This window comes from Thunnus thynnus, chromosome 22 (genome assembly GCF_963924715.1).
Source record: "Thunnus thynnus chromosome 22, fThuThy2.1, whole genome shotgun sequence".
NCBI lineage: Eukaryota > Metazoa > Chordata > Actinopteri > Scombriformes > Scombridae > Thunnus > Thunnus thynnus.
The window spans coordinates 7706673-7732950 of NC_089538.1; the positions used below are offsets into that span (position 1 = coordinate 7706673).

The window sequence follows — 26278 nt, forward strand, 5'->3', positions numbered from 1 at the left end:
TCTTTCAGTGTTTGGCCTTTTACATAATACAAATTATGGTATGGAAATTTTATACATGATTGCACAGGGTTCCCAAAAGTAAAATAATTTATCTACCAACAAAGGAAAGGTGGGTAGCCACTTGTGGCAAATCTTTAATCAAAAAGCAGAGAATACATTCTTAAAAGCAACAGACTGGTTTAATATATAGTGTACAAAATAAGCAGTTGATATTTCCATACAATATGCTTAAACTTACATGTGCTGCCCTCTTGTGGTGATTTTACTGTACATGACAATGAAAGGTTTTGTTACTGTGCACTGACGTAATTTTTCTTTTCTGTAGTTGGAGAGCAAGAGGGATGCCTTCTCCCCTGTGCTGCTGCAGTTCTGTACAGACCCCAAGAATCCTGTTACTGTCATCAGAGGCCTGGCTGGATCTCTACGACTCAGTAAGTTTACACATTAAATTTTCATGAAAAACTCATGGTAAGCACTCCTGATACTTCTGGCTAAAGGAAATACTGTTGCTCTGTAGTATCAGCAATTAGATAAGGCATAAGCGGTAGTATGTGGTATTGTTCCATTCTGTATACTTGTATATTTGTACATATACACATTAAATAAATTAACTGTCTCAAAAGCATGTGCTTAATGTTCCCTCTCACTTTCAGACCTGGGGCTGTTTTCTACAAAGTCACTGGTGGAAGCCAATGCAGAGCAGGCGGTGGAGGTGAGGACTCAGGTGCAGCAGCCTGCTGATGAGAACTGGGACCCCAGTGGGACGGGTCAGACATGGCCCTGTGAGAGCAGCCGCTCCCACACTACCATTGCCAAGTACGCCCAGTACCAGGCATCCAGCTTCCAGGAGAGTCTGCAGGTAAAGGATAATACACACTACTACTACTGATGCCACTAACAGTGACACTCTCTACTAGTTCTCAACCCAAGTCATGTATCCTATATACACACACACAAGTATATATTTCAGTTTAATGGTTCGGTTTTAATGGACACGGTAATGTGTCAGGTTGTGGGGTCAGGACATTCTGTGTTGCAATCTAGCTGATTAACACATTGTGTCTGTCATCCGTATCTTCAGGAGGAGAAAGGCAGTGATGAGGAGGACGATGAAGATGATGAGAAGGAGAAGAAGCCATCCAATACTTCTGATACACCCAGCAAGGACAACTCTAAAGAAAGTAGCAGGTAAGGACAGTGTTAAAAAGAACTAAAGGTTCACTAAAACATTTTGTCACTTGTAGTAATGCTTAAACATTTTCCTCTTCCTCAGTGGTGAGCAGAAACCAGTGGGAAAGATCATTAAATTTGGAACCAACATTGACCTCTCAGATCCTAAGAGGTGAGCAACTTCAACGCATCAATAAGCAAGCTGCACTGCATTGCCCTCTAGTGGTCATCAACACTATCAAAGCACTGCTCGTGTGAAACTTGTTCTCACCTGCTGTCTCTCTGCTAAGGTGGAAGCCCCAGCTACAAGAGTTGCAGAAGCTGCCAGCTTTTATGCGTGTAGCATCCAGCGGAAACATGCTGAGCCATGTCGGGCACACCATCCTAGGCATGAACACTGTCCAGCTCTACATGAAGGTTCCAGGGAGCCGAACGCCAGGTAAAGGACACAGACATTTCTTCCTGTCTGTAATGGAAGGAATACACATTTAGTTACACAAATAGCTAAAATACCATTAAATATGACAGAGGATTTTCTGTCCTTATTCAACAGGTCACCAGGAGAACAACAACTTTTGCTCGGTAAACATCAACATCGGCCCTGGAGACTGTGAGTGGTTCTCTGTCCATGAGAACTACTGGCATGCCATCAGTGACTTCTGTGAAAAGTGAGTAAAATCTGAGAATACAAGCTGACATCATTCAGTCGACAGTCATATCTTGGATAATTTATACAGGTTGCAAGAGTGTAATGAGCTGTACATCAATATCTAACATGTTTTCCTCTTATCTGCCAAGACATGGGGTGGACTACCTGACAGGGTCCTGGTGGCCGGTGTTGGAGGACCTCTACAAGGCCAACATCCCTGTGTACCGCTTCATCCAGCGGCCGGGAGACTTGGTGTGGATCAACGCTGGAACTGTTCACTGGGTTCAGGCCGTAGGCTGGTGCAACAACATTGCCTGGAACGTTGGACCTCTCAGTGGTAAGGAATATACCATCTACAGATTATTTCAACAACAATAAAAACATCAGAGCTCAGTAACAGTAAAAATATATATAATTCAAGACAGCAAGTGTTTCATTCTCCAACACTGCTTTATGTGGATCTGCAGCTTACCAGTACCAGCTGGCCCTGGAGAGATTTGAGTGGAACGAAGTGAAGAAGGTTAAATCCATAGTCCCAATGATTCATGTGTCCTGGAATGTGGCCCGCACTGTCAAGATCACCGACCCAGAAACCTACAAGTTGATCAAGTGAGTACAAGCAAATTACACTCAGTTAGCAGCCCTGCAATAAATCCTTCATGGAGGATATAATGTTCAGTTTCTGTTAAAATTGTGTTATACTGAAAGATGTTTCTAATATTTGACCTACCCTCATTGATAGGTGGACAAAATATAAAAAACATCTCTCTGTATAACAAATCAACAGCACTACAGCGTTCAAAATCATCAGAAACAATAAAACCCTCATGAAAGTAGAATTCACTGCAGAGCTGGAATATTTGATTGCATTAGTTTTTGCTGGTTTACTATGTCCCTTTTGTCAAAGTTGTAATATATACTGATAAATTTACATTTGATAGCACTGTATATTAAGGTTGTTCTCTTTACCTTCCTGCCAGACACTGCCTGCTGCAGTCCATGAAGCACATCCAGATCCTACGAGACCAACTGGTTGCTGCAGGCAAGAAGATTTCCTATCAGAGTCGGGTCAAAGACGAGCCTGCCTACTACTGCAATGAGTGTGACGTAAGTTGCTTTCAGTCCCTCTAACCACAAAACTCTGTCCAGTGTAGGATACAAGGTTTTCTGCAGTAAATGGCCCATCAAGCTGGTGACAAGAATGTGTTTAACCATAGTTTGGCAGAAATTAGAGCGCTTGGAACATAACTGCATACCTTTTTAAGCTGTGAATCTGGGTCACTAATGGAGTCCAAGCTGCCATCCTGTAAAAGAGGAAAGGCAATGAGTTTTCCATAGAAGTATTTCTTTGGCAAATTTGATGAATAACTATAGTCAGAACCCTTTCCATATGTTATTACTCTTTTCTGCAACTACAGATTAAATGTGTATTAATATACTCTCTCCTCTGTTACAGGTGGAGGTGTTCAATTTGTTGTTTGTGACAAGTGAGAACAATAGCAGGAAGACATATGTGGTTCACTGTGAGGACTGCGCACGTCTGCGTACCCCCAACCTGACCAACGTAGTGGTGCTGGAGCAATACTCCATAGAGGAGCTCATGAACGCATACGACTCCTTCAACCAGGTAAGCAAACACTGACCTGCTTTCAGTATCTTTGTTTTTTGTTCAGAATCTGATAGTTGACGGTCGTGCCATCGGTCTCTGAGAAGTTGGAGGTTCCTTTCTGATCTGGAACAAAAATAACTGTCACAACTAAATTATTCACTCATACATGAATCTATCTGTAAATTAATTGTCTTTGTTGTGTCTTGTCTTACCAGGCCTCCTCCTCCCGGTGACAGAACTCCCCTCCTGCGTCTCCTCAGCCATAACCAAAACTCCTGCAAGCCAGGACAAAAGACACAGTTTCACTTTGGTTTTCAACTTTCCCTTTCATTATTTAAGATCATTTTTGCTACTACTACTACTGCTAATACTTGCCGAACAGCCAGTTGAATACGTTTACTCATCATTACTGTTTACAAAAAGAAATACCAAGCCGCCAATAAAATACCAGTTTACTTTCAAATGGTGCTTTCAACCAGACACCCTGGCAACAGTTGAGAACCAGGGGGCAGTTGGTGCTGCCATTGAACAAACTGTGGAGGGTAGTTGATGGTTTCAATGGCGTTCTGTCAGTACCAGAGAGAAAAAAATTTTCTGTTGTTGTCTTGAATACTGAAATTTGTACATGCTGTTTGCAATTTTTGTGGGGTGCTGTCTTTTTTAAAATAATTGTTTTGTTTTTTCTAAACTAGATCAGCCTAGATATATACCACATTGGCCTTGTCACTTGTATTTAGAAAAGAGAAAATGAAAAATACTAATAATAGAGATATGAACATTTTTCTAAAGCATTAAGAATTTTAAAAAATACAATTGTTTGGAATGCTTCAAAACATACGGGTTATAATGACTTTGGTTGTTTTGGGGGGGACTTCATTTTGTCTTTCAGAATCTTGTATGTGTTGTAAATCTTGTGTTTTTATGAATTATACTTTTATTTCTTCTGGAGATTAATATTCAGTTGTCACACATCATCAGGTCTTTTTGTTCATGACTTCTATCTCTGAAAAAAGAAAAAAAATCATCGTCATCTGGTGTTTGTGTGTTGTACCTCTTTGATTGTTTTGTTCCAATATGCAGACTTAGTATTTCCTGGATTTTTTTTTTTTTTTTTGGCATTGTACATTTAATTTAAAACATTTCCTCTATTTATTGGATATCAATGTTCTCCCTTTTTAGGGTTGTACAAGTATGAATTTTTTTGTTTTCTTATTTTTTATGGTGACCGATTGCTCTGTAAGAACTGAAATGTGGGGGTTGTGTGTCCGCGGGAGTGGAGGCTGCTGTTTCTCTGGTGCTTGCCTCTCATGACTCCTGCCTTGTTCTCCTGATATATATTAAATGATATCTTTATCTTGAATATAACGCCACCTTTCCTGTAGACGATAGGCACACTGCTCACGTAGAGAAGATGACTAATGGAATGCTGTGTTTGTATGCTCATTAAGGAAAAAAAACAACTTTTTTCCAAAGTGTTTTGAGAAATGGTAATTTTTTTTTATTATGTAGGGGGTTTTAGACGAGATTTTATGATATTATCTGTTGAATATGATAACGGGATAGATGGTGCTAAATGTTCTCTTTGAACAACTTTTTTTCTGTTTGTCTTCTTAAAATGAGAATTCTATTTTTCCTGTTGCAATATTACCTTACCCTTTTCCTTCTCTTTGTGGTCATTTATTTATAACTGCACTGTTTAGAGAATTCACACAGACATACTTGCAGACACACACACCAAACTGAGCCAGACATGTCTTAAACACTTGTGAATTTGTGTGACATTACTATGACTATTAATAATAAACGCTTTTTGATAAACCCAGAAATGAGTATAATCTCTCTGAAATATTTCTAGTACTTCTCATATGCTGTTCACCACAATCTGCCGCTAACACGTTGGTAAATCAAAACATACTTTCCACATAATATGAACAAACTAATCTCAGAAAAGTATAAAGAAAATAAAACAAAGTAAGTCCTTGTATAACTTGACTGTTGTTAGATCATAACACACACTCACACAACAAAGTTACCAGACTAGACTCAACTCCTCTGTGTTAACAATGTAAATCAAGGGCATAGCATCATCATATAAGGCAGTTCTACTTTATAGTGGTGTCTTACCCTCACTTCATTTTCACAAACACATAGCAGAACTCTGCATGACACACAAGCCTTCAGTACTCTGAACGCAGCACATAAATTAGAGCTTCTCTGAAATGTTTCCAACTCCCATCCTCACAAAATGTTAAGAACTTTAAAAAGCTACATACAGCATTTTAAACTTCAACTTTTACATACTCACTTCTGTGTTTGCTCCATTAACTCCCATGGGAATAATTATTTTTCATTACACCTCCCCTCCCACCTTTGGTAAAGTAAACATAAGGGTCAGTTATACAACAGCAGCCGTTATAGCTAGATGTCTATGAGCAGTGGATTGAAGCTGGGTCTGCTGGTTGAAGATCCTTCTAAACATCACCCAGCTGTCATTCATCTTAATTATACCATTACAACCAACGCATTGCTCTCAAATGTGTCACAGCCCGACTTAAATCCATTTACACCCCACTCTCACAATAACAAGTCATATCCCTCAGCTGTGACCAATGTTTGGCACCGCTTTGTCATTCACGTCCTCACCTTGAGCTTGCTATTGTTAGATATGCGTGTGAGAAAATAAGGCTGGAGTCGATAGAAAAGTTTCCATTTAGACATCAGCATCCAGGGTAAACTAAGGAAGGAGATTGTACAAGCGGCAAAACTTAACAGATAGCAGAGCAGGAAATAGCAGGGAGCAGTAACAAGACTGCCCAGACTTCAGTTTCCTTGCTGATAATTCAATAGAGACTCAAACAACTTTTATGAACTCTGTACAGAAAAAGTAGAGTATTAATGCTTAAAATGTGACTAACCATTATTCTGTCATAGTGTGTAAACTACGCTGCCTGATACAAAACACAGCCTCCTTCTTATTCTCATATGCTGTACTTGACTTGTATGGGAGATGTCTTTTGTCTCATGTTGTTGAATCATACTGTTGGGCTATTTACCCTATGACTAACTAAATCTGTATTGACAAGATAAACATTCATTTAAAAATCATTAGAATAAGGTAGACAGCCATCTACTTCTTCCCATAGCATCTATTAGTCTGATTTTGCTTGTAACAGTAACTATGTCTTGATAATGTTGAAATGAAAAGATAAAAAGCTAATTCATTCAATACTTATTTTAGATAAACATTTTTGGTAGCTCTAGATATAAGCTTAGCTTGTCAGTATTTTTATTTAGTGCACATTTCATGTCTCATAAAAAGAAACAAGTTGTCTAAGTGGTCTGAAACCAAAAAGCTAAAAAATATCGGAGCTTTCCTCCTAACAGTTATTTACTTAAATAAAATGTAAATACAGCTAGCACAAATACAGTTTTTATGAACTATTTTCTACATAGCATTTGAAGCAATAATGTTTTTCCTTACAATATTGTAAATCTTTTTAAACTTAAAAAAAGAAAGATCATATTCCTGTATTTCAAGACTAGAATTAATTTTTAAAATGACAGATTAGACTAATCTTGCATTTGGGAAATTTTTTTTTGTTGAGTATTTTCTAAAGTTTGCCTTAACAGCAGTTATTTAAACTAGCTCCAGAGCCTGACTGTAAAAAAAACAAAACAAAAAAAACCACCTTCAGTGTTCCCAGGCAGAGTGACGGAGTGTGAGCACGTCGCTGGGTCCTCGGGTTAAATAAGAGGCCATGGGGCCATTGGAGGGACAGAGCATTACTGGACAGACTGAAGGAAATCCTGCTTCAGCCCACACAGGAAAACCACCTCCGTCCGTCCATCTGTCCACCCTGCTGCAGTCAGGTGATGAGGGGGTGAAGGCTCTTCCCTTCGCAAAGACAAAATACTTCAGCTGTCCAATCACCACCACATGGTGTAATCATGATGGACAAAACTTTGAAGTTTGTTTATGGTGCTCTCGTTGAGGATGAAGAGAAAGATTATGTAGTAACTATTTCATCTGTGATGACAAGTTTCCCCCAGAACAGCCTGTGTGAACTTTTCTGTCACCAGTGACATAACAGCAACAGAAAATCAGACTGCACTGATGTAAATCCAACAACAAAATAATAAAAAATTAACCAATCAACTGCCAAATATAGATATTAAAATACTGTTATTTTAGAGGTATATCTGTTCTCTGTAGTCTCACATACAGTCCTATAAAAAAAAGAACTACATGGGGACCAAAGACAGGCTGAAGTAAATAAAACATTGCAAGCTCAAAGCAGAGGAAAAAGGGTAGAAAATCAGGATCAGACAAGAGTAATTACTAAACTTATGCTCTGATGTTTTCTTATCATTTAACTGATTACTGCCTTCCTCGATCTCTTTGTTCTTCTTACTTCATCCTCCTCCTCTAATCCTGTATTCCAGAGAATCCAAGTTTTTTTTTTTTTTTTTTTTTTAAATCTCAACCACATCTCCTGATAATGCACATATACTTTATTTCATCTTACACTGTAAACACTTCTGACTGATGTCTCTCGCTTGACTGCACATCATCTCTTATCTTCACATCATGTAACTGCTTTAAAGCCCTCTGCTGCTCATCTTTCTCAACCCGAGGTCTGACCTTAGCTGGCACAAATCAGCCTCTCCACACATCTTTCCTCAGCCTGCAAAGACTGCTTCCAAACCAAATATTATCAAACTCATCAAGTGTGAAAACCAGTACAACTTCTATTTCAGCAGGATGTAAACTTAATCTTGACCGACTAATCTCAGCCCAACAGCACAGATTTCTTACTAGGACTACATAGATGTCTGTTATGCTTCAAAGCTCGAGGTTTAGCTTTGTCACGTCGTAAAAACAGGATGTTTTGAGGGCAGCAAGGTGACGTCACACTTAGAGACAATGTCCTTCAAGAGGAGGAAACAGGCCAAAAACACTGTTTCCTCTACTTTAGATGTACTTAAGTAAACCCCTTTCAGCTTCACAGGTGCTAATGAAAACCTGATTTCCCTGCAGAAATCAATAATTGCATTATTTAAAAAGGTGCAACAGTATGTGTGTTTTCACATTAATTAATTTAGAATACTTAGTACAGGCACTACATATAAGACCATAGCAGCTCTTCTGCTAAATTTCTTTATACTGCATGAAGATTATTCTCTAGCACTTAGAATATGCTCTTAATTTTGAACTTCTGGGTCCTCAAAACAAATGCATGCAAAGTGTGTGGCAGCAGGAAAAAGGCAAGAGGAGCAAGCCAGACAAACTCCTTAAATTAATTTTCAAACTCCTTAAATTAATTTTTTCATCTACTGTACAGACTATAACTATGGAAACGCATTCACCAATACAAAAATCAGAGGCCTTATCTCATAATTATCATTTCCATATCTCAATTATTACTTACCATCTAATAATTATGAGAAAAGATCTCAAAGTTACAAGAAAAGATCTTGTAATTATGAGATGGTAAGACATAATTATGAGATAAGGCCTTACATTTTTTTTTCTTTGGTGAATGCAATGCACTTCTCTATAAAACAATTACTTCATAAGCCTTCATGACAATGATGAATACAACAGATACTTCAGTAATTATGGGTCCTCTTCAGATTAATATACAGCACATAACAGAAGAGGGCACTGTTCTTTCAAAACTGATTGATTCAAAGTTTCCACCAAATGCTGGAATACGTTAAACGTCTGTAGGGGTGAAAAGAATCACTCTCGCCCATCACACTTCTTCTTCTTCTTGCCCTTAAAAACAAACACATGTAGAGAAATGCCAGAGTCTGTGATGTATGCACCACTTACATACCAAACACCATTAGCATGAGATAGTAGCTCCCAGCAAGCCTCAACGCTGGTCTTGTTTTATGCCAGTTATACCAAGATAGCACATGAATACTTTGTGCATAATACTGTAATACTTAGCAACAATCTCATATCACATAACCTACAAACCTCAGAGAAATGCAGCCAATAGAAAAATAAGTAGCACTGCATTGTTTAAAAAAAAAAAAAAAAGCATCATTCACAGATGAGAAGACAATGAAAAGTCTGATGAGACAAATGCACAAGTTACTAAAGACTTGACTCCTTTTGATTTTGTCAGACAATACATCTTGAATCCTCTTACAAAGCTGAACTGAACAACTATAATTCACTTATTTGAAGATTGCTGTGGTAGATTTGGTTCCACTTGGTCAACACAAATGTAAGATAGACAAGCTTAATTATGTGTTTAGCACCATGGTTCCTCCTCTCTACTACTCTTAACACACACCAAGTCTGTCTCTGCTGCCCTTCCCCCTCGTTTTCTGCTCTCCTGAACCTCAACTTATCAGGCAATCCCCCTCACTCTGACCCCCGACATGCAACACCCAGCCCCCATCGCAACAGGGTAAAGAGGGGTGTAGCATGTCCTGGATATGAGAGGTGGAATGCATGTGCTGAGAGGAGTTGTTGGAGAAAAGCAGGGGGGCTGATAAGCTTTGTGGGTGGAGAGAGAGAGAGAGAGTGGGATGGATGCAGGGAGCGCGGGAGGAGGGAGGGAAGGACAGACACCACGGTGGACTCAATCAGATGGGGGGTAAAAAGAGGAGGGCAGGCAGACAGAAAATTCTGACATACTTCTTAAAACAAAGACCTCAGTGCCTGTGAGTCAAGTTTGTTCTCAGCAGCTGATGAGAGAGCATCTCTGTGCTACTGCTTCATCACCACAGCATATGAATTGGATGCTGCCTGTGGAAAAGAAAACAGAGACTCTGGGACTTAATCAGCTCCACTGACAACTCTGGATAGTGGAGAGAAGAAGCAGCAGCAGGAGAGCAGAGCTGCAGGAAGCCAACATACCAACATACCACCACTAAATAGATAAGGCTTTAGGAGGGAACCTCAAAAAAAAAAAATCACATGAAAGTTCTTTCAACTAAGAAACAGATAAGAGAACTTGTGAGTAGAAGTGATTAAGAGAAAACTAAGAGGACTTTGTTAAAGTGTGCAAGGAGAACGTGTACGTGTGGGGCTGACTGGACAGAAGTGGTCTTCAGAAGACGTGAGAAAAGCAGCAACAATCTGGAGGAGGAACAGCAAGAGGTCCACCGGGCCCCACAGCACAATGTGAGTACAAGTGCAGCAACATCACCCAGACATGTTTAAATTATTATTATTATTATTATTATTATTATTATTATTATTATTATTATTATTATTATTATTATTATTATTATTATTATTATTATTCCACCTTTGACAGGTCTTCATACAACTGATTACAGTGAAAAGGGGCTAAAAGTTCCTCTTCAATGTTCAACTTATAGCAGCAAGTGTCTACGAGGTCTCAGAAACATGCAATTAATTATTGCAGATGCTTTGTTCCAGACAATAGAATCATAGAATAATAGAACAATAGAAAATCTCTCCCTGCAGCATCCAAGCATGATAACACTGTAAGAACCAGCTGAGCATGTGTCGAGTAACACATGATGATATACACAAATGACAGAAAAGTTTAAAATCAACCAAGATGACGTATTGGGTAAATACACCATGCAACCATGTGGTAGCTACATTAACTTCATTGCATGATATTCATTAATTTAGAATTCCTTAATCTGGGTCAAACAATGACATGACGTATTATTCAAAAGAAATTCTATTCAAACAAGAACAGTGAGTAAAATGGGTGGAGCAGCTAAATGTATTTTCAGTAAGGGGGCACAATGAGTCCCCTCACACACACACATTCACGCATGTGCACATATACACTTTCCTGCCAGTCCTTCCTGCATGACCTTCCACCTTAATACAACACTTGGAAAAAAAACAATGGCAGACAGACATGGAAAATAAACAACCCTAAAGCACCCAGGATAACATTGTAATTAATGTCTTCCACTGTCAGCTCTGATGTCCAGTGAGTGGTGGTGCAGGTATGCCCTTGGCTCTGTCTGGCCTCATGCTAGCTGGACTTAGACTGTGAGGTGTCATTGAGCTGGAAGACTGGCTGTTGGATTGACTGAATAAAGCAGTTGTTTCCTTGGCTTCTTTCTAAACTTTCATTGGTCCAAACATGCAACGGCAGCTTTTGCTCAACCATAATGTGACCAGTCACATTACTATAAAGAAGGTCCATCAAGAATCATCAACAACTGATTATCAAACACTAGAGTGTTCTGGTGTTGACTGTACACTGAAGTAATGCTACATTTAAGTACTACATTGTGATATAAGCGATAATGATACTGCATCTTGAACAATTACACTATCATGACAGATCTGCTACCATTTCAGCGTCAATATCTTCAAATCAAGAAAGTTAATAAACTATAGTCTGTCTGCCCATGTCTTGTCTTGCTAAAATATGAGCCTGACTGGTTAGCTATGACATCATTACTGGGATATTTCCATTACTGGGATATTTTGGGCAGCTGACCTGGCCCTGTTACTCAGAGATGTCGTTTGTCCGGTCAGAGCATCCCTGTCCTCTGACCTTTGAGAAGTGAGGATGTCCTGTGCAAGATGCAGCTGCATAACACGAAAGATTTGTCATAACACAGAATGAATGCAACCTAAATACAAACTACACACACAACTAAATACTGCTATATTTTTAGGAGACTCCCTGCAGGTCTTGGCCTCCAAATTTTAGTATATGAACTTAGACAGACTTCTTGTTGAATGAAAAATCAACACAATTTTGAACTAAAGAACATAGGTAATTTTAGCCGCCAGTGTCATGCTAATGATCACTACGTATGAAACGTAATGCTTTTGACGGTATCATCGAGTGTTTCTATGTAATTCTGCTCATTCTCACATTCCACATTGAGGATATTAGTTCAATCTATGAAGTTACAGCGGTTTTGAGATAATATCTTTTTTCGATTGAAGCCTGACAGTGAACCTCCATCTTTGTACATGTGCACATGTACACAAACAGACTTTGATGCCAGTTAGCCTTCATCTCTCAGCTGCACACAACATATGGTAATTATGGGCCCCTTTCCTTTTGGCCAATCAGCTATCTGATAATCATCACCTCACGGGCTGCATCACATAAGGCTAGCTTCCTGACAGATAAAACCTCTCACCTCTTAGTGAACCCAGACTGGAATTTCATTAAGTTAAAAATGTGGAACTATGTCACTAGATTACTCATTCATTCTTAAACAATGTTTTTTCCACTAAATCTGGTGTCTAAACATGGTAATCAGGGCTGACTGACACCGTCAAAACATCTGCAATTCTATCATCAGTTCTAATAAACATTACATTTCCATTTTACACCCTTTTGTTTATTTTTGTTCACAGTTCATTATGAGTATGAGCGGTACTCTAGAGAAGGGGGCCCACCACCAGGCCTTGGACCTGTCTGAAGAACTGCCACCTCATCACCATCATCATCATCATCACAATAACCACCACCCGCACCTCCTCCACTCCAACTCACTGGCCTCCACCACCGCTGTGGGTGGGGGCAGAGAAACACCTTCACGTGTGGTCGTACCTCCTCCTTACTCTGCAGCTGAGAGCGGTGGTGGGGGCAGTGAAGCTCCTCTGGAGCTGCGGGGGTCCCTGGACTGCTGGGCCTGCTCAGTGCTGGTGACGGCTCAGAACCTTGTGATCGCTGCGATCAACGCCTGCCTCGCTGGGCTTGTCTTCGGGACCATCCTGACACCAGCCATTGTCATGGTGGTGTTTGGCTTCCTCTGCCACTCTACAGTAAGTAAGATAAGTGAGAGTTTAAACTGCGTTCATTTATTTTTTCTGTAAGGCCCTGTGTCACACTCATCTACAACTTGCGAAGAGCCTGCTAAAAGGCATTTTTAAATATTTGTCTATTCAACTGTGTACACAGCTATTATTTTAGTTATGTTTTTTTCTACTTCTTTTTTTTCTTCCTATTTGTCCTGTGAGTAAATGTACAAAACAAAAGTATACTTTTTAGTGCACATACAGAAATACTGCTTGTTGCTGTACTGCAACAACCAACAATACTGATTGCACCCACTGACATAAAAAGCCTAATATACTTCTTGGAAAACTTAAAGTCTTTATTTGAATGATTAGCTGTGGTAATCAATGTAATGATGGTAATGAACCTCTACATCTGAAAGACTTTTGAAACCAGTGCAAGTATTTCTTGTCTCTGCTATTCACATTTCCATTTTTGGTTTGTCTAAGTCTGCTCTTTGGTATGAGAAGGAAAATGTGTTTACATGTTATTAAGAATGAATATTTACACAAATATTTGCTACTCCTAAACAAAAGATGAGAGGAACAGTGAGATGACTTCATTCATCCTCTTTGAAAGACCTGAAAGTCTTAATCTCATAACTTTGATCCAAAAATTTGAAATAGTTCTCCCCGGGGCTTAAGGTGGGGTTTGGCTCCATCAGTGATGAGAGGTTTTATAAATCACACAAGTCTGAGTTTCTCTCAGATGTTGAGGAGGTGTGGGGACTGGAGGGGGGCGAATGGTCAGGAGTCTAAGAAGCCAGATGTCAGAGCAGAAAACTTTAAAGACTGCTTGGTAGCGAGTTGGGGATTAAGGGACGCTTCGAAAAAAACAACATATAAAAATGCGCAGACTGTGATGAGAACATCTGAAAATATAAAAAACAACTCAAACCAAACAACCTACTTGACCTATCAGTCAGAAAGCATTAACCTGGACTACCCCAATAAGTCACCATGGTTCAGAGACTTTTAATACATACCAATGGTCAACGCTCTTTTTAATGACTGGAGAGACCAGAATTCTCTCACAATTAGACCTCATGTGACAGCAGCTTAGCGGGGGATTAACCAGGACCTGGGAGGATGGAGAGAAAGGGAGAAATCAAAAGGGGGAAAAAAAGGGGTGAGAAAAATAGTGGAGAAAGAAAGGAAGGACAGTTTAGGGTTCCTCGTATAACATTATACATGATACACTTATATACACTAAGTATCTTTGAGGGCATTCTTTTATCAATAGTCATCCAGAAATGCAGCAAACACGATGTTTCACATGAGAAAAAACTCCAGCCTTGAAGGGGTTTCTCATCAAAACCTGGCTCAGATCTGGAGCCATACAGCGGGCTTCCCAATGTAAAAACAAACATGGGCATACTTGTGTAAGTCTTATCTGTTACAAGTCCTTCCCTTGACATTCCCGTGCACCCTCCTATACCCTTAAGTGTTTTTTTTTTTTGTTTTTTTTACTATCATGTAATGTAGTTAAAACCATCTCTCTCACTTACTTCCCTGACTACCTCCCTCCTAAATGTTTTGCTTTCCCTCTCCAGCTGACATTTCATGTAAACTCCTATATCAGAAATCAACACGATATTCAATGAACAAACCTTAACTTTGACGTTATTGGAGATTCATCTTAGTGATCAATGACTTTTTTTAGACACACCAATGTTTGACTTTCCAGCTTGGCAAGAACCTTGTCAGTATGTCTTCTTCTACATACTCTCCCCCTAACCTCCCTTGTTCCTGCAAACCTTTTTACTCTCTGCGCTTTCTTCCTGCACTCAAATGTTCACTTCATCTTTCATGGGCCCGATAAGGATGATTGAGACCTGCTGTCTCTTCATTCCTCCACCACACTCAAATCCTGACCTTTTAACCTCCTCTCCTACTCCCTTACATTATTTCTCAGCAACTAGTGCGCATGCTTTGACATACAGTATATACTGATCAACATCTTTCTATCTACTTGACAAAGTGATGTAATGATGGTTCATAGTAGTGCCTGCCAAGTTCCTTGAAGTTTGATTCTTTTTATTTTTGTTAATTTAGTCTTGAGTGGGCAAGAGATTCAGTGCATGCTTGAGTGAGCAATAATTCTCAGACTACCAACTGGTGTCTGTCCTCGCTTCATACACACATACCATAAAGAACACGTCATTTTCTGTCCTTATCTGTTCTTCCCTGCACTTCACCCAAGTGTTTAAATAGTTGACATTCTATACACCACGGCTACAACGAATTAATATTTTCATTATCAATTAATCTGCTGGTTCTTTTCTTGATTAATCTGTTAATTGTTAGGTCTATAAAATATCAGAAAACAGAGGAAAATGTCCATCATCACCATGCAGATTTTTCATACTCTGTTTTGTAAAAAACAACACTGAAGCTAACAGGTATTTAAAGAGGAGTAAGAAAACCAGCAAATATTGAAATGTGAGAAGTTGGCACCAGCAAAAGTTTGCTCAAGAAATTATTTTAATGATTAAATGACAATTAATTTTCTGATCAATTAATCTTTTCAGCTGCAATATATGCAAACACATCTTTAAGTACTGAATAAAACAAAATGGTGCCCAATCTCTGTAATAACTGTCTAATGTTATGTCTGCCAGGGGAAATAATATATGATGCAAATGCAGTAGATATATAGAACCTAAACGCTGTCTCTATCCTGCATTACAGCTTCCCAATTTGAAGAGAGATCTCTCACTACATGGTCACTGTTACCTTAGCATCTCTCTTGCTGAAGTGTCCTTGAACAAGAAAACTACCAGCTGCAGGCCTGCCCAGTTGCTCTGTTTTGGTTTTGTAAAGTTTGTTACTGTGAGGCAGCTGGTTTGATGACCAGATCAGCAGAATAAATCTGGGTGGGAACTGCTCCACTGGGGCCAAAGTGCTCCAGCTGAGCTACTCAGACTGTGAGTGTACTGGGTAGCTTCCAGGTGTGAATGTGTGTAACTGTATGGGAAGGGAGGGAGCAGGGCTTTGCTGAGAACCATCTCTTAGTAAGGCTACTCATATTAAATGAAGGTTTAAAAGATGTTCAGTTAGGTGGCACTTTGGTTGAGGAACAAACTCACCTCTAAGGCTTGCCTCTGAATCATCCCAACTGCCGTCTCTCTCCTCGTCTCCCCAGGTCCGCCCCCACGGGACGACCCCCTACTGCTCAGACCTGCTGTCTGACGGAGGCTGCGTGGCTCTGCTGGTGGTGGGCTTCCTCTTGGTCACCCCTTTGCTGGTCCTGGCGCTGGCTGCCTACTGCCGCCTGGCCCGACACCTCCAACTAGGCCTGTGCTTCATCCCGTACAGCCGGGCTGTGTACAAAAACCTGCCTGCCACCCAGCACCGTGGCCTTGGCACTGGCTGCTGTGGTGGCCGAGATGGAGCTGATGGTGGGAAGGGAAAGGTCTGGGTGTGAGATGAAGGTGGGAGGAAGGGGGAGAGAGAGGAAAGAGAGGGGAGAGGAGTATCATTAGATGAAGTGTATAGAGGGAAGTGACTAGGAGAACATGGTGGGGTGTGGATGACTACAAGAGGTAATGGATATAAGAATCAGCAAAATGAACACCAGAAAAGGAAGGAAGTTGTAAATGAACAAAAACCAGATGAACATCCTGGAAGACAAGTTAGACTGTTATAAATAATGACTAATGACTTACTGTCATGCCTCACCGTCAGAGCAACAATATTGATTGTTTAGAAAGAAAAATGAACACCATGTACTAAGCAATTTTTTTTGTTGGTATTATTCCACTGGACACATTGCTTGTTACTGGAACTGTTAATGGACTATCTCGAAACTTTCCAGTTACAATAATGATGTTTATTTTAAGTATTGAGCAGAGGACTGAGTACAAACACAGCATATGTTCTCTAATCAAGATATCTAAGATACATTCCAAAGTCAAAAGTATATTGTTTCATACAAACAAAGATGTTAGACAACAGCATGACATTGAAGTATGACTTTATAAGTGACTGTGTAGTTCACCAACTAATTAATTAATATGATCAGAGTTGACAAAAAGTCAAATTGCTGGAGCTGCTCTAAAGAAAGGAACAAATTGGATACACTGCAGTCGTCCTACAAACGCATCTAATCAGACCTACATACTATCTTAACTTTCCCGAATCAATCACAGGAAATAGTACACTTCGGTTGTATTGACACTAAAAATAATAGTATCTTATCACATTCATTATTAATATTATTTGTTTGTTATTAATGAACAACCTTCATTTATTTGTCTAGGGTAGTTTTGTGTGTCAAACTGTGACAGCAATTTCTTATGTTATTTCATTTTTATAAATAAAGATTTTGAATTCAGCTGGAGTTGTGTCCTGTATTAGCATGGGGTGGGATGGGTTGAGTCTACTATTAGGAACAGGAAAGGATTATATAAGACTGTTCCCAGCTAAGGAGCGAACAAATTGACCTCAATGCCAGCCAACACAAAATGTGAGTGAACACGCAGTTCAAAAACACTTCTGAGTGCCGCCGAAGTTATGCAGCTTTTCTGCGGAAACAGTCGCTATTGTTAGGGGTTATTGTTAGGTCCCTTGAGAAAAATATAAAAATGATTACAGTGGAATTTGTAAAAATACATGTAGGCAAAACCAGCCTTGTGACTGAGCACATGGAGCCTCAACTGTGGCAGGTTTGACTGTGAGTGGTTAATGTCTCCCCCAAGAGACCAAAGGGTGGAACAACACATGAGACTTAAAAACTGGGACAAAGAACATGTATCATAATTACAATAAAAATATACTGAGTGTGGAAAAACCAGGAAACATTTTGGCTGATACCAAGTTGCAGTACTCTGAGATGAACATAGGTATAGTATAAAGCCAGTGATTCCCAAACTTATTGGCTTATGACCCCATCTGAATGAAAAAGTGTCTATTTGCAGCCACTCAAAGATTGCATATACCTACAAGTTGTGAACAGTACATTTTCAATCCCAGATTGACTGATCTGAACATTTTTTATTAAAAAAGGTCTGATGAGCCAAATTTGTCCAGTAATTGAAATTCACAAAACATGTGATTAGAACATGAGTTTGCTTTCCTATCCTTTAATTTTGAAAACCACTGCAGACGTGACTGTAAACCAAGTATCATTGAGTTGACCTGCGGTGAATTTGTATATGGTTTAAACATGTCTATGTATGAGAATGTTACCATGCATTACTTATTCTGGTATGAATATAGTTATAGAACACAATCTTATGCAAAGAAAGTATACAATAATTCTGCGAACTTGCAAATATTGCACTTATTTTACACATAATTACAGTGGAAAGAACTTTATTTTTCCTGTCTCTAAAACCGTCCAACACCAAATGCATATCAATGCTACATTCAGACTAGATTACTTTCTAAAAAGACTACAACTATTTCCATTTATTTTCTTTAAACAAATTATGAGGGGAGAGCGCGAACGCAGTCCCCCACTACCAGAAATTATGCAGTCGAGATTCCCACATTTGGGGAATTCGCAAGGGTCAGTACAACCTAGAGTGCAATGGCTGAGCCTCGCCCTGGGTGAACCACCTTATTGATCATGGTATCTCCCCTGCCAGGTAAGTATGAGTTGTGTATGGCGGGCAGGAAAGACTCATTCAGCCACACACGAGTCACACTGCCGGTGTCATGAAATAAGCAGCGATACAGTTTTCAGTACGGCGTCATTATAAACTGATATTAAACGTGTGTGCAGGTCGTATAAGAATACAATAAACAACAAAGAACATTTAATATGGTTAGTTCATGGATGTATTGGGTTAGTTAGTAGTCGTTCACTTCCCATCATGCTTTGCTGCGAGGTGCGGATGTGACGTACTACTTCCGGAAGGGTTCTGTTTCCAATTTTGTAAATTAAAATAAACATTTGCGCTCAGTAAACGAACTCAGGCTACACGCTGTATTCTTTCAGTATCACTTGGTATAAATGTTGGTTAAAAGGAGTATTCCGTTTTTAGGTTTGGTGTCATTTGTTTCCCAGAGGCACCACTGATAATATACATCTCTCTGACAACCATAAATTAGTTTATATCTCTCTGCAACTTCTCCCAAGAAAAGCGGATCATGGGCAGTTTTTATGCAAGAACGTCCAAAACACCAGGACCAAAATATTTACCATCATTTATCCCATTTTCATTTAGGCTTCTCCATTGTCAACACACGACATTTCCACTACTTTACTATTTTTTTTTTTTTTTTTTTTACAACGAGAGGGCAAACAGTTTGTCTGAGTTTCTGCTGAGTTTTCTGCTACAGAAAAATAAGGCGTCTGCGTCTAAAATAACAAAATAATCCGTTTATGCCACATAAATAACGATTTCATAACATAATGACCATAATGACACATACCATGCGGCTTTGGCGCCACCAGGTGGAGAAGCATATGACGTACAATATAGTGCGTATGTGTTAAGGGCAGTAAGTCACTATATGAAAATGAACATAAACTCACAATCCTAATAACACTAATGTGTGCAAGAAATAACGTTTGTTATAAGTTGTTTTACATCAGGTCCTCACACGTCAGAGGACACTGGGCCAATTACTAATATTATAATTAGACTATTGACTATTTAAATGTCACAACTTATCTTTTCCTGCTGTGCGTAGCATTTAAACAACAATAATTAAATGATTAATTTAAAAGAGAAGTAATTAATTGGGCAATTTATGAGCAGCCTAGAGAAAATCACTGTGTAACATCACTGAGTTACGTGCCCTATAATGTCTCTCAAATAACTATCAAGCCTATAATGACAGGTCCAAAACGATGCTAGTCTATTACTCGAGCTCATTTTTACATTCTTGGCATGAAAGTTCAAGTTATGACATTAAGCCACGAATGGCACTGAACACAACTTGAGGGCTAAATTGCGGCTAAACCCCCCATACTCAGCCGCCAGAACCTGTTGGTAGGCTATTAGCTTGAGATTAAAAAAAACCTTACCGTCAATTAGGACCAACGTCAATTAAAAAAGTTTTTTTGTATCCACATAAAACCTTAAAAAATAACTAGTTAAGTTATTTTAATAGAATTTTGAGCGTTTGAAGAAGTTTTTTTCTGCGCCACGCTCACCTGAGATGGAGAAAGTTGAGGGATGACGCCATTAATGGCGAGACGCGTCCACTTAACTCCAATAAGTTATTTCCATCATGTCTCGGTCATTCCTCCAGCAGCACACCATATATTCCACAAAGGTTTCCATAGATATACTATAAAGTCAATAAAGTATTACGAATGACGCATATAGGTAACAGCGCGTGAGGGACAGGTAAAAAAGTTCTTAATGAGCTAACGACGTGCACGTGCTTCGCGCCGACCTTACGCTAATCACCCGGAACCAAAGGTTGAACAACTCCTTTCAATCATTTCCTGTATGTTTCCTGTCTTTAATGAAATAGGCCTATTTATGGTAAAAGTAATGACAGGCGATAAAAGAAGACACATAAACTCACCTGTATTAATACTAAATTTCATTATGTCGTTCTTCAAAACAAACAACTGATTTGACAAAGTGAAATAAAGTAGCAAGTAATGTTTAACACTGAGAATTGAAAGTAACATTAAAACATTACAATGAAGCGATCACACTTCATTTTAATGTCTTATTCCAGTGGTTCTCAAAGTGGGGTCCGAGGACCCCCAGGGTTCCTTGAGGGGATCTCAGGGGGTCCCCAGCAAAAAGGGGAATAATTTATTTACTATATTTACTATAAATCCATAAGTAACACAATGACAGAATGTATGACTATTTTGGTCACGGGTTTCATACACCTTCAGTAATAAAACATCTAAAAGCAAAAATCTTATCAGATGGGGGACCCTGAGACAAAATCTTATAAAATGGGGGTCTTTGGTCTAATTTGTGTCAGTTTAGGGGTCCTTGACTTGAAACAGTTTGAGAACCACTGTTTTAATCACATTAAACCATTAAAATTAAGTGATAAAAATGATCAACTCACCTTTACATAAATCTGTTTTCTAAATTTCCTCATCTCAGGTAATTTTGTGTCATATTTGGTTCAAGATCCATTAGCTGTTGTGGATCTTTCTGTTCTGAATAAAGTGGTCATCAGCCTAGAAACATTTCCTCACTACAAGACAACTCTGCACAGCTAAAGGAATTTATAAAAATAAAAGTCTCATTTCAAATGCAAGAGCCCTCAAACAGAAACATATGGAGCTAGGATTTGAACCAAACCAGTGACCTCTTAAAAGTTAAGTCAGTCACACTGCCTTTACACGTTTTGCTTTCTAATCGTTGGCTGCACGTTTAGCCAGGTAAACCCCCTAAGCTTCTCTGTGGGAAGGAGGTCAAGAAGCGAAGGAGAAACAGAACAGACAGGAGAGTGTGCAGCCTTTCACAACACAGTTGGAGCACTAGTCAAAGGAGGACGAGAAGAGCTGTGTCGCTTGACTTCTTGTTTTTGTTTTCTTAACTTTTAGGACAGAGAAGCAAGGTAAGGAAATTGTAGTGCAGTAGTTCATATTCAGGGTATTGGAGACAGCTGAGGAATCAAGGAGTGACCTTTTGCAACATTGCCTTTTGACCCCAAACAGTGCTTTACATCTAACTTTAGCATATCTAAAGCAGTATATCTGTGTGTATATATATATATCTATATATATGTATAACACATTCAGATTTAACTTCGGAGTAAATGTTATTGTTGGATACACAGTGTATGTAAACCTCTGTTTATCCACAGCATGTCCAAGGCAGGAGACAGAACCCCTTCAACAACTTCAGTTGAGTCATCCGTGGCAGACAGGTACGTTAAGACTTGTACACAATTTTCACAGTATTTGTGTTTTGTTTTTTTTAATGTGATACACAATTAAACTGGAGATGCAGCAATGGTATGCAGCAACCCCAATGTGTCCTTTGGGTCTCCTTTCACCAAATATATGACCCAAGGAAAACATGTTAAGGTCTTTCTGATTTGCAGCAGTAAAAATTATCTTGCAATTCTTATATTTACTGAGTAGCTGACAAAACATTTAACTGTACAATCAAGCTGTCTTAGCTTATTATCTTAGCTTATATGTTATGTATGCATTTTCCCTTTTGCTTTTCAATTGTTTGATTTTCCATGTTTTTAGCAATTCTGCTAAAGGGTCTCCAGCAGGTTCGGTTTCTGAAACACCCAAGAAATCATCAAAGAAGTCCAAGAAAAACACTGAGAGTATGAACAAAGTCTACATATCTGTGCTAAACAGCGTTTTTGGAGCGGTAAGTAGGCAGAACACACATTTAATGATTTCAATTTCAATGGTTTGTGACGTGTTTTTATTTTCAAGATAAATTCTCTCTCTCCTGCCAATTTCAAACACTTTAATTGAATAAAATATGTGATAGTCTTAATTTTATTTATGCTGAAGAGCTGAACAGACAGCCTTTCCTTGCCTACAATTTTAAATGCCTCTGCCTTTAAATAATAGCTACGGTTAAGAGATAAAAGACTAATTAAAACCTAATGGAAACAGGTATTAAGTGATCAATTTATCTCTGAAAATATGGTTAAATACTAGCACTAGGGGTGGCTTGCTTGAAGAGATAAAGATTCTTAGATGGTGCTCTCATGACCTTGACTTCGTCCCAAGCAGGTTGGATGAGAGCTATAAGGGCTAACTGGGGCTTCTCCTCATACTGCACCTTCTTTAATCAAGGGACACTGAGCAGTTTTCAGACATTGAAAAGACTACACAGGTTAAATAATTGTGACTTTTTTAGATTTCTTCAGGTAAGTCATCACATAAATGGTTCTATGTCGGAGGGTCACAAGGCCTTTGAAAATAACCTATTGAAAGTTTTTATTAGTGCCTATAAAGCAGATTCTGGGCTTAAAGTAATTTCAAGACTATATAGGAGAAGAAGTCTGGACAAAATATTGTGAATCTTAATGGAGGATATCAAGCTCAGCCTCATGGAAAGTGTTTGGCTGGAAGATTCTTAGTAGATACTTCATCACACCTGTTCAGAGGTTTCACCACTCACGCTCTTCCAACTGCTGGAGGAAAGCAAATCACTATCACTTGTTTTGAGTATGTCCAAAAGTAATTACTTTTTGGCATAAGATTTATACAGAATTAGTGACTAAATTCAGGACAAAAATTACTTTTTATTGGGACAAACTCCTTTTTTGGCTTCTACATTCAATATCTACAAATATTAAAACAAAATACCTATTTGGAATTCTGAGCATAGCTGCTAGAAAGGCAATTTCAAAGAAATGGCTTAAACCAGACACTCCATTAATAGAGGACTGGTATGATATTATTTATGAAAGGTTTATAATGGAAAAAATCCCCTTCTCCATGAGGCTTCAGGAAATTAAACTTGAGGAAATTTGGGAGAAGTAGAAAATGTATATTTCATCAAAATGCCCTCCTTTTATTTAGATTTTTTTTCTCAAACAAGAAAACCTCATTTTTTATTTTTTGTGTTCTATAATTACACTTGAAACTGCTGAAAAGATGGATCACTCCGTAAAGATCTAACTAATGATGATTGTGTAAAAGCACAGTGGATGCTCATTCCCGGTATTGTAAAAAAACAAAACAAAAGCACAGATGTCAGACATTAACGTATCAGACTAGTCAGTGGGGTCAGAAGTGCGGTGGAAGTCAAGCAGTGTTCTTACAGCCTCTTTTCCTGATCTTTCTAAGCCTGGTGTGTCAACAGTATTAGTAGCTCATTTGCTGAGGCTTAACGTCACAATTCATTTCCAAGTAAAGAGTGATGTAAAGACACTTGGGTGATTCCACTTGAAAATATTTATTTTCCTTTGCATGTATTTGTATTGTTGTTCTTTGCACAAGACAATGAAAAGTGATACATAAACTTCTATGAATCACTTTTCACTGCATCTTTTGCATTTTATTAAGCTAATTTCAAATGTTAACATGCAAAATTATATTATGCATGCTTGAAATGTAAGATTGCACAGTTCTTACAAATCTTGACATTAAAAGCACTATAGGCATTTCATCAAACGTTGGTGTCTAGATACTTGGGTAGTATTTAATATTGCACACTATACATTTGTCTTCCTAATTGTACAAATCTCATATGTTTATTTGCTGTTTCTACAGGAGAGAGAATTAGCACAGGCTGAGTTAGATGGTAAGTCTCACTGCCACAGCTCAATGCCCATGTTAAAGGACATAAAATGAATGGCTAAATCTCTGCATCATGCTTTCAATACTGAAATATTGTATTAAACAAGTAAATTACCATATGAATTGATGAGTTATTGTTAATATGTCTGTCAAAACCACAAGCTGTCAATATTTGGTGTTAATTTGTCTGGTTTTATCATTCCAGCATCTCTCTGATTATATAGTGTTCACAAAAGCAGTCTTTTAAAATAGATATTGAATAAATTATTACCTTAAACATCTTTGCAGTGTCAGTGTAAAACAATTCGAACAGAAAAGTTGTCAAAGTTTGGTGTGTCAGCCCTCCTTTTAGATAGTTAACTAGACTAGTTGGTGTCTTTCCTCAAAATTATTTTTTTTTGTTTTAAAATCTGTATATGTGCCTTTTATATTTTGATATATTAGTTTTAGGATGTCACAGAAATTGCATAAACATCAACCATTTTACCCTAATAAACCACTCCTGGAACTGTTCTAATGTCTTTTTGACCCCCTGAACTTTCTTACAGAGTTACAGGAGGCCTTTAAGGAGTTTGACTATGACCAGGATGGCTACTTGAACTATAAGGATGTGGCTGAATGCATGAGGACCATGGGATACATGCCCACAGAAATGGAGCTGCTGGAGATAGTGCAACAGATCAAGATGAGAAGTGAGTTGATAAGAGCCTTACAGTGACTATAAAACGTTATACATTGACTTAAAAAAATCTTCATCCAGCAAGTATGAAAATGAAAAGTGAAAGCATTAACACATTTGTTCACAAGAAAAGCTTTTCCATTTTCTGGCCCCTGACATCTCCGCTCTCCACAGTGGGTGGGTTAATGGACTTTGAAGACTTCACTGAACTGATGGGACCCAGAATGATGGGAGAGACTGCTGACATGCTGGGGCTCAAAGAGCTCCAATCAGCCTTTGTCCAGGTCAGTTAACTAATGATGAATAAATCCATGCAGTTACCTAATTACAGCTAATGGAAGGACTGGATCAGTGACATTTAACAAACAAGTTTATTCATGTGCGTTGACGTATTGGATCTCATATGACATATGGATCTCAATCAATATATGAAAAAATATACTTATTTTATATTAGTTATAAAATTATTGCAAGTTACATTGTAGTGTCTAACTTGCATTTCTAAAGTAGAACATTAACCTTCTATTACCATCCCATTTTCATAATTTTCTCTGTTTCCAAAGTTTGATGTAGATGGAGATGGAAAGATCAACCAGGAGGAGATGAAGGAGGCAGTCAAGAGCCTGTTGGGGGAGAAGCTGAAGAAAGGAGAGCTGGAAGAGATCCTAAAGGAGCTGGATGTTAACGCAGATGGAGACATCGACTTTGAAGGTGAGAATCAGAAATGTGAATCAGAAACGTGATGTACACTGAAACAAGATGCTCTAAACACCACTGGTCTGTTGCTCTTTAGTCAGATAAACTCAGTACTTGCTTGACCAGCTGTTGTCTTGTGCCCTCTCTCCTCCTTTTTAGAGTTTGTGATGATGCTCTCCATTCGTTAGCAGCTGGAAAGACCGACAACATGAACAGAACACACTACTGTGTCTGAATCATTCCAGAGATAGTTAATACATCTATGATCCAATATTCATAATTTGGTGAGCTATGATGGTAATGTAGGTGAAGACTTTGACAACATGTGTGCCTAACTCTGCAATAATTGTATGAATGATGAATGTTGAAGAAGCAGTAATGATGGTGTGTGACATCAAATATAGTGCATGCTGTCAACGGTGTTGGTAGATACATGAACTTTATGCTGTTATGTAACATGTAAATATGACTGAAATGGTTTGCTATTCAAATAAAGAAATCAAAGCTGTGTGTTTTTTTTTCCAACATGTCTTTCACTGAAACAACATGCTAGTATTTTA

At 38.6% G+C, this 26278-nt stretch overlaps 3 protein-coding genes, 1 long non-coding RNA gene and 1 other non-coding gene across 13 annotated transcripts in view; 3 read left to right on the top strand and 2 right to left on the bottom strand.

Annotated features, from left to right (window-relative positions):
- kdm6ba (lysine (K)-specific demethylase 6B, a) overlaps positions 1–5254 on the top strand; it is a 103333-nt gene extending 98079 nt beyond the window's left edge. For 6 of the 7 annotated variants that reach the window (XM_067579210.1, XM_067579215.1, XM_067579211.1 and 3 more), the window contains 11 exons: positions 326–431; positions 654–859; positions 1082–1188; positions 1274–1342; positions 1461–1609; positions 1724–1838; positions 1969–2156; positions 2287–2428; positions 2800–2926; positions 3276–3446; positions 3644–5254. In XM_067579210.1, coding sequence (XP_067435311.1) covers positions 326–431; positions 654–859; positions 1082–1188; positions 1274–1342; positions 1461–1609; positions 1724–1838; positions 1969–2156; positions 2287–2428; positions 2800–2926; positions 3276–3446; positions 3644–3661 — 1398 coding nt within the window. In that variant the 3' untranslated portion in view covers positions 3662–5254. Of the gene's footprint in view, positions 1–325; positions 432–653; positions 860–1081; positions 1189–1273; positions 1343–1460; positions 1666–1723; positions 1839–1968; positions 2157–2286; positions 2429–2799; positions 2927–3275; positions 3447–3643 lie in introns of those variants that run through there. The other variant, XM_067579216.1, reaches the window with a different exon arrangement.
- On the bottom strand, positions 105–16390 carry LOC137174130 (uncharacterized). Of its 3 annotated transcripts, none has more exons than XR_010925286.1 (11): positions 16278–16390; positions 14175–14269; positions 12962–13171; positions 3641–3703; positions 3463–3551; positions 3076–3123; positions 2789–2855; positions 2292–2413; positions 1985–2172; positions 1442–1636; positions 105–1172 (listed from the first exon to the last, which is right to left on the bottom strand). It is a non-coding gene; the product is annotated as an uncharacterized lncRNA (long non-coding RNA). The 3 variants fall into 3 exon arrangements; XR_010925288.1 differs by having other exon boundaries at positions 3463–3566; XR_010925287.1 differs by lacking the exons at positions 105–1172; positions 1442–1636 and adding an exon at positions 1797–1829.
- tmem88b (transmembrane protein 88 b) lies at positions 10006–17524 on the top strand. The gene is made up of 3 exons (XM_067579217.1): positions 10006–10572; positions 12766–13176; positions 16334–17524. The coding sequence occupies exons 2-3, from the start codon at positions 12772–12774 to the stop codon at positions 16613–16615; spliced, it is 687 nt and encodes a 228-aa protein (XP_067435318.1). The 5' UTR covers positions 10006–10572; positions 12766–12771; the 3' UTR covers positions 16616–17524.
- Positions 17525–18622: 1098 nt separating this feature from the next.
- On the bottom strand, positions 18623–18787 carry LOC137175266 (U1 spliceosomal RNA). Its single transcript, XR_010925595.1, has one exon. It is a non-coding gene; the product is annotated as a U1 spliceosomal RNA (small nuclear RNA).
- Positions 18788–20944: 2157 nt separating this feature from the next.
- Positions 20945–26226, top strand: si:cabz01076231.1 (calcium-binding protein 2). Its single transcript, XM_067579219.1, has 8 exons — positions 20945–21681; positions 21931–21993; positions 22325–22454; positions 24317–24347; positions 24892–25035; positions 25197–25306; positions 25586–25733; positions 25878–26226. Exons 2-8 carry the CDS (start codon positions 21932–21934, stop codon positions 25904–25906), a joined length of 654 nt encoding a protein of 217 aa, XP_067435320.1. The 5' UTR covers positions 20945–21681; position 21931; the 3' UTR covers positions 25907–26226.
- The last annotated feature ends 52 nt before the right edge of the window (positions 26227–26278 follow it).